General features: G+C 52.6%; 1 protein-coding gene across 1 annotated transcript; it reads left to right on the top strand.

The window, feature by feature from the left end:
- The first annotated feature begins 1,529 nt into the window (after nt 1–1,529).
- Nucleotides 1,530–8,440, top strand: Serpina12 (serpin family A member 12). Its single transcript, XM_004635168.1, has 4 exons — nt 1,530–2,163; nt 3,506–3,776; nt 6,665–6,812; nt 8,249–8,440. The coding sequence occupies exons 1-4, from the start codon at nt 1,530–1,532 to the stop codon at nt 8,438–8,440; spliced, it is 1,245 nt and encodes a 414-aa protein (XP_004635225.1).
- The last annotated feature ends 208 nt before the right edge of the window (nt 8,441–8,648 follow it).

Raw genomic sequence — 8,648 nt, 5'->3', positions numbered from 1 at the left:
TGCAATCTTCCACAAAGCATTTTCTTTCTGTAAATTAGTCAGAATTCTTTTGGCTCTAAGGGGAAGAATAATCCCTGCCTGTTTCAGCAGCATAGCTACTAAAACTGGGGAAAAAAATCCAACTCAAACCAGCCAAGTCTGACCTAGAAATCTACTGACCCCTAAAACATATGTGCGGGTGAATAGGATCAAGCGAAGGTTGAGCCGGTGACTCCAAAACTGTCCTCCGATGTGGCTGCCCATTGCTCTCTTGCAGCCCCCCCCCTCTCTCCTCTCCTGCCACCTATGGAACCATGGCCATGTTCCTCTTCCAGATTATGTCATTAAGCCAATCACTCAAAAGTTAAAAGACTTTGCTTTCTACAGGAAAGGCATGGATGGGCCTGATTTTAGTCAGTCTCTCATTCTTTAATCCGTCCACATAGGGATTAAGGTTGGAAAGCTACAAGGGCATGTACTGGGCCTCATGCCCAGGTTGCAGAATGCTCCAGTAACATAGACAGAAGTTCCTTAAAGAAAATGAGCGCCGGGCCACGGAGCGCGAGGTCGCCGGTTCGTGCCCCCGGTCCGACTCTTTCTCTTGGGGCCGGGGAGATGGCTCAGTGGAATAAGTGCTTCCCTAGCAAGCGCAAGGGTCCGAGTTCAATCCCCGGTTCCGCCAAAAAAAAAAAAAAAGAAAATGAATCATTGCTGCAATGAAATGGGGGGGAATGTCCAAAACCAGGAGCTGCTTTAAGATGATTGGTATCACCCCTTTCTGATTTCCCGTCACCTCCTTAGGGTGGGCCACCTTCCCTCCACTAAGATTAAGACTAATGAGGTCATCCATGTGCCTTTGCTATCACTAGATCACTATTACCTTAGGAACTATACATTTAGTCTTTTTTTTTTTTTTCAGTACTGGGGATTGAACTCAGGACCTTGTGCTTGCCAGGCAAGCACTTATTCTACTGAGCTATCTCCCCAGCCCTACATTTAGTCTTATTGATTCATCCTAATTTGATCGACATTGTACCTGCCTCATGACTTTGCTTTATAAAACTTCTTTGCAGAAGTGGCTCATTGAAACTGGTGTGCTGGCACAAGCCCGTAATCTCAGCCCTCAGAAGGCTGGGTGCAGGAGGATTGCCATGAGTCTGAGGCCAGATTGGGCTATAAAGTGAGTTCTGGGACAGCCTGAACTACATAGTGAGATCCTGTCTCAAAAAGACAAAAAAGGGCTGGTCTGTCTCCCAGGAGTATTCCTAATCCCTTTCCTATTCTTCACATCTTTTCTTGAAAACAAACTGAACAGGCACTGTCTTCACTGCTCCGGGCTCTCACTTATGGAGCAAGACTGATCATTTCTAGTCCCTGGGATGGCACTCATGGGTAAGTGGTAAGATGCCACCCCATCGTACATGCTGGCCCTGGATCGCTCTTTCCACCAGGGCTTCTTTGGGAGCAAGATAAAAAAAAGGGGGGGAGCACTTTTGTGTTTTTCTTGCTAACCTCAGATCTACTACTCAACAGGACAACCTCCAAGGACAATGCACCTCACACTGGGCCTGGGCCTGTTCCTAGCTGGCCTCCTCACCACAGACGGGAAGCAACAGCCCACTGTCTCTTCCCCAACCTCGGTGTCTAAGATCCATCCCCAAGGCTGGAAGGAGCAAAGGAACGCTCGGGATCTGACCAGGCGCAACATGGAGTTTGGCTTCAAGTTGCTTAAGAAGCTGGCTACCAGCAGCCCCAGGAAGAATGTCTTCTTCTCACCCTTGAGCATCTCCACCGCCTTCTCTCTGCTGTGTCTGGGGGCCCAGGACTCAACCCTGGCTGAGATCAAGAAGGGCTTCAACTTCACAGGGATGTCGGAGCGGGAACTGCACCAGGCCTTCCGCCACGTCCTCCACAAGCTGAACCGGGAGGAGGAGGATGTCAAGCTGCGCTTCGGCAACACCCTGTTCATGGACCAGAAGCTGAAGCCGCAGCAGAAGTTCCTGAGAGTGGCCAAGAACATGTACAATGCAGATGTCCTCCCTGCCAACTTCCACAACCTGGAACACACCCAGAAAGAGATCAATGAATATATCAGTCAGAAAACCCATGGGAGAATCAAGAACCTGATCAACAGCATCGACCCAGGCACTGTGATGCTTCTCACAAACTACATTTATTTTCGAGGTAAGGCTTGGGCACACTGGTGTGGAGAAAATAGGGTACCCAGTCGGTGTGGGTTAAAAATGTGGCCACTTACATATTCTGCGAGCTTGAATTCCCATGCAACTAACCTCTCAGCCCACTTCCCTATCAAAAAAATGAATACTATGATACACAACACTTGGGATTCCATAGGGGAATGTTTGTGAAATGAGTTTGTGAAGTCTGAAGTTATTCTCCCCATGCCAATTGTCACTCTTCTTGAATATTCTGACAACAGAGAGAGAGAGAGAGAGAGAGAGAGAGAGAGAGAGAGAGAGAGAGAGAGAGAATTAGTCAAAAACAGGTGAAAATCAGAAGGCCCCAGCAAGGTCACTCCTGAGTGATGGGTGACGTGGTCCTGGACATGGAAGGTTGGGTCTCCCAGATTCTACAGGCAGATGAATAGCTGGGTGATAGAAGTCTGAAACCGTGCTCTGCCTAACCCAGAAAGGAGGGAAGAAGACCCAGGACTTTCTCAAAGTCCTTTTGTCCGTAGATTACACCAGTGGCAGCAAAGCTGCTAGTGATGCCTAGCGTCACCTAGCACTCACTATACACAGCCACTGAGCTACTCAGCCTTATCGCACCCAGCCCCCAAGTCACCTGAGAAGGCACTTAGCAATATCTTCATTCTATGAATTAAGGACCCTGAAGTGCAGGGGAATTGGGCACTTGTCCAAGGTCTCCTTTGAGAGAGATGCAGCCAGGACTAGAGCTCAGGGAGTTGACCCTCAAGGCCTTATGCTGAGGCCTCTGAGGGTAACAGATTTGAAAAGACACAGAGCTGAGTTTGTGTGCAATGGAGACAACTCATCCTCAGGACCAAGAAGGAGGGGCCCCGTGCCCAGGCTGAGTGTCTACGTAGCCCAGCACTCCTGGCAATAGCCTTTCTCACGTGAGAGTGAGTCCTTCACAGTTGATGTGGAATAAAGTAAAGCATGTGCACTCCTGTCACCCCCAGACACCCCCCATTCCACCACTAGCTGCAATTCGGTCCCCTCTGCTGGGACATTAGCTGTAGACCTTCTCTCCCTGGGCAGCATCTGGGCATGAGGGTGCTGCTACGCTCCCTGTTTGCAGCCTTAGTCCTGGCTTCATTCAGATCTGATCCGGCACCTGAGCCCACCTACCCAGAATCTTCAGGGCATGGGAGGAGGGCAGGGATTCCTGGAGTCTTTCTGTGATGTCTCCAAATGTCCACGTCCCTTACTCTGAGTGTGTGGTCACAGACCCCTGAAAGTCAGATCTGGTCACCTTCTCAGCATCTTGTCACCTTCTTAACATCTGGACACTCATGTAATTTTTGTCCTTCTTCAATCCTAAGCCAGGTGGCAACGTGAGTTTGATCCAAAAGAAACGAGAGAGGAAGATTTCTTCCTGAGCAGTAACAAAACAGTGAAGGTGCCCATGATGTTCCGAGGGGGGCTGTACGACATGGGCTACGACAAGCAGCTCTCCTGCACCGTCCTGGAGATACCCTACCAGGGGAACCTCACGGCCACCTTCATTCTGCCCGACAAGGGCAAGATGAGACAGCTGCAGCAGAACTTGCAGGCAGACATTTTTGGCAGATGGAAAAAAATAATGACAAAAAGGTAAAGAGGGTGCCTGATGCGCACGCTTCTTCTCTTCCCTCCTACTCTACACGCTTTACTTCTTCCACGCCAGATTTCTTCTGGTTGGACCATAGGGCCAAGTCCTTCTGGTCCCACGATGAGCCTCTGCTATACCAGGAGACAGGCCGGCAAGCACGTGAGCAGTGAAACGCTGGCTCCTCCAGGGAGATGCATCGCAAACATGGTGCCCCGTGGAGGGTGCGGGTCAGAGAGGGCCCCTGGAGAGAATGGCTCTCGTGCTAAGACTTCAGGCCATGCAGGAGGGAGAAGAGTGGTGGAATCCTAGGCAGAGGGGCTTGGGGCATTAAAGGGAGCCAGGAGGCATTCACTGTGAATAGAATGAAGTTTTCAACTGGGGTGTCATACCCAAATCATGAAGTGGGACCCACGCAAATCACACTAATAACAAGTAGAGGACCAAGCAGATGACCTATTCTGAGAAGCATCATGTTCCTACCTCCTGAGGAACTCAGTCTGCAGACATGGTGTGGAGTTGCTTCTATCTACAGGCAGGGGTCCTGGCCAGGCCTCTTCTGCTGTCCTCTATGGGAGTGGGGAGAGATGGGCTGTTCTTCTGTGCCCCTTCTGTGGTCCTCAGGAGCCGGGTCAACAGACACACCCCAAAGACATGCTGTCAATGTACAAGTGCACAGAATATGTCGGAGTCTAGTCACAGGTCCTGTCAGTACCCTGCTTGGTACCGAAGGCCAATGCTCGCTCCCCTTTGCCTAACTCGGCCTGCTGCTCTGATTCCCCAGAGCAAGGCCCAGTTTCTCCCAGCCTGCCCTTTAGGACAGAAGAAGTTGCTGTGGCTTAGAGAGCCCCGGCCTGATGATTTGCTTGGAGGGACTGCTCCCTGCCCTGATGCCCCCTCACTGTTACGATGGACTGGACGCATTGCCCTCTCCCGCTGCACCCATGCTGTCTGCCTTCCCACTCAGAAAGACCCAACACTGACGCCCGTCTTTTATGCAGAGTCCTGTGCCCTCCTGCGCCCCAGCATGCAGGCTTAGAATTTCCCTCCTTGCTTCCTGACATCAGCCAGAGCTCCCTCTACTGAGTCATTGCTGTCAGCTATAAAGGCATTCTCCCTTCTCCTGTCGCACCACTTTCCCAGGCCCCAGGAAAGCTCACAGCACCAAGAGGGACTTCTCTGCAGGAAATGCAAGGCAGCCAGCTGCCACTGGTGCCCACAGGTTTGCCCCTGTGCACAGGTGCCGGAAGCCCCAATGTTGTACAGTTTCCCAGTAGCGTCAGTTCATGGCTTGTCTTTGCAGGTGAAGGCCCAGAGCAGCTGCCCCTGCTCACTGTCCCCACCTCTAGTGCCTGTTCTTAAACCCATTCCTGTCAGCCTTTGGTGCCTACCTTCCCCATGGCAACCTTGGGGGCCGGCTTGGGTACCCTCCCCAATCCTCAGAACCCCACCTCCCCCAGGGCAGCCCCCCACACCCATGGGGTGCTACTCCCTTCTCCTCTCCCACTTTCCATCTCCTCTGCTGGTCACTGTGTCCTAAGAGCCCAGTCCTCAGCCTCCTTCCTGCTGCATGACCCAGGTCAGTACGCTCTACCCCTGCTGTGAGACTGTGGCACCCCCAAGGCTCACTCCATCCCTGTGCTCTCTGCAAACTCCACAGCCCTGTGTCTGTTTACCAGGACTTCCCAGATGTCTGTCGTCTTCCCTCCCTCCCTCCCTCCCTCCTCTCCTTCTTCCACAGTACTTGGAATGGAACCCATGGCCTTTACACTAAGCTACATCCCCAGCCCCTTGTTTTACTTTTTGAGACAGGATCTTGCTATGTTACCAAGGTGCCCAGACTTGTGATTTTCCTGCCTCAGCCTCCTAGAGTGCTAAGATTACAGGCATGTACCACCTTGATATACCACCTTGTTTCCAAGGCTATATTCTTAACAGATCCAATAGAATGACACTTTCTTATCCTAAACAAAACTGTGTCGCTCCTCTGGCCAAGGCCCACCATGGCTCCCTATTTTACTCTTGGAAGAAGCTGCATTTGCCTGCTCCCCAACCTCCTTCATACTTCACTAAGACCTCTCACTTGCCTCCCAGAATTCCTGATCCCCATGAGCTTGTCTCTGTTTCCTTTCTTCCCCCAACACTCCTGCCCTTTGTGCACCCCTAGCTCACGACCACCTTTATTGGCCTCCCATTGATTTCCCAAATGTCTTCCCAATGGGCATACGGGTCGCGGGCAGGGACCTTTCCTGTTTCGCTCATGGGCTCATCTCGAGCACCGAGAACAGGAGCTGGCATATAGTAGGCACTTAATAACCACTTGTTCCATGAAGGAATGCGTGGAAAGGAAAATTCAGGAGCATTCAGGTCTATCAGTGGTAACTCAAGTCCCAACACTGAGGAGATTCCTGGGCAGGAATAAAGGCAAAGAGGAGGTGGGGACCGAGGTCCCCAGCAGTGACCATGGGCATCCTGCTCTCGGAGTCCGTGGCCTGAGGGCTGCAATCCTCTGCCCCAGTTCTGCGTTAACGGAGGCAGTGTGCACCTACGCTGAAGTCCGCCTGACTCTGAGTCTCCAGCCTCGGGCCTGGTGGGTTAGGGTTGGCTCATGGTGTGGGCCTGGCTGAGACTACAGGGGACGTCACCCTGGGGGATGCACAGAGGGGACTTGAGAACATTTCCTTAGACATAGGCCCTGGGGCTGGTCAGATAGGAAGCAGGGACACAGTTCCGAGAACCAGGTGTTTTCAAACCAGGTTCCAGGGTCCCAGGGTCAAGGAGCCCTTCCTCATCCCACGGACAGAGAAGATCTGAGGCCCTCAGTGCTCAGAGGACCAAGGTCTCCTTCCTCTGTCCGCTGATCCGCCTCATCCTTGTCCCTTCAACTCCACAGGGTTGTCAATGTGCGTGTGCCCAGAATTCATATCTCAGGTACCTACAACCTGAAGAAGACCCTCTCCCAGCTTGGCATCAGCAAGATCTTTGAGGAACACGGTGACCTCACTCGGATCTCCCCATACCGCAGCCTGAAAGTAGGAGAGGTAAGCAGGAAACCTCACAAGGCCAGCAGGGCCACTGCCGAAGCAGAAAGATGAGTGAGGCCACTGCCTCCGGACAGGCCAGGGTAGAGCCCAGTGCTGCCCTGGCCAGCTGTGTGATCCCTGGCCAAACATAAACCGTGCCCTCAGCCCCTAAGCTTTTGTTTCAAGCCTTGGAAACTAGAATTGCCCCTCTCTGGTGCCAGTCTGCAGTTGATTCAGTGCCGCAAACATTGGGCGAGCCTGGGGACATTTATCAGGCCCAGAACTTCCTCCCAGAGGGCTCATAGGCTTCCCAGAAGTAAGGGGTGGACAGGTGGCTGTGCTGAAGAGAGTTGGGCACGTGAGGGTCCTGTGGTCTCCAGCAAGGGTCAGCACCCCCTGGGACAAGGAGAAGAGAGAACCCTGCGGGCAGGGCCATCAGATTGCTTGGATGCAGAAGGAGCTATGTGCTTGGCTACTTTTGGATTTCAGAAAAACAAAGGATAATTTTGTTAACGTAAGCCCATGCTGATTATTGCATGGGATGTGTTCACCCTCAGGCACATTCACTGACTATCTTGAATTCAGTTTTCACTGGATGCAATATATGAAATTGAGCAAACCTTTTTGATTAAGGTTATGGGAGGGGAGAAGATTTTAAAAGCATTGCATAGCATGGGGTGACTGGCCAGCGGGGAGGGGTGGGGTTAGGGGCTGGAGGTGGATCAGCAGCAGGGGACAGTGTGGTGGGGACAAGCAGGGAGAAGTGAAGGTCAGCGGGGGAGGGCAGCGGTCACAAGTTGGCAAAAACACAGAGGAAGAAACACAGTTCATGGAATTTTCTGGCATTTGGGTGTCCTTGCCTTGATTGTGAGACATTTCCAAAGTGCTCCACGGCAGCTCTGTCCTTCTACGGTGCTTACCTGACTTCTCTGCAGTTAGGTGAGCTGTGGTTGTGCTCCCAACACGGGGTGCCAGCCTATGTTCTGAAAGGAGAACGGCTGGGATTCTGGAGGCCAGAATAAAATGTGTCGGAATCTCACAGGGGAACACAGATGCCCTGGTTGACACCGCTGGGGTGGACCTGGGGGTCTGGGGTCCCAGTAAGCTCACAGAGCTGTTCTGGAACCTGGCTCCCCCTTAACCATCCTCCAGGGTGAGCTCAGACTCGGCAGACCTTCTCAGCAGCCATCATGAATCCTTGAGATTCCTTAGATGCGTAGCTAACCCCACTCCATGCCCCTGCCCCACCTATGCCCCCAGCACCCTCACGTTCTTGCCCAAATGTCATACAGCAATGACAACACAAGAGTCAGGAAGACCAGACAGCTGGCACCAGCCACTTTACAGCTATGCTGGGCAGCTTTGGCCCAGCTGCCCCCTTCTCTGGGCTTCCTGTCCACCCACGGTGCTCTGTGCGTTCTGGGCCGATGCTGACCCGCTCTCCATCCCTGCAGGCGGTGCACAAGGCTGAGCTGAAGATGGATGAGAAAGGAACCGAGGGGGCTGCAGGCTCTGGAGCGGAGACGCTGCCCATGGAGAAGCCCGAGGACGTAGTGATGAACAGAGCGTACCTGATGATGCTTTATGACACCACTATGCCGTCCATGGTGTTCTTGGGAAAGATTTCCAACCCTAGTGGGAAGTAACAAGGAATTCTTGCACACTCACCGCAGAGCTCAACCACGGCCGGGATGAACAGGCGTGGTCTCCCGGGGCCTCCGGCACACTCTGACATAACCCTGAGCCATGGCATCTCCCATGGCTACCCAAATGCACTGCCTTGCCGGCCACCCCAACCCCTCCCTGCACACTGGGTTTTCTGGATTAAACACTGTACTCACCTGCTTGACCATG

Source organism: Octodon degus, unplaced genomic scaffold (assembly GCF_000260255.1).
Source record: "Octodon degus isolate 3935 unplaced genomic scaffold, OctDeg1.0 scaffold00070, whole genome shotgun sequence".
NCBI lineage: Eukaryota > Metazoa > Chordata > Mammalia > Rodentia > Octodontidae > Octodon > Octodon degus.
Note: the sequence above shows the minus strand (reverse complement) of the source record. Positions and strands in the feature narration are given on the sequence as shown.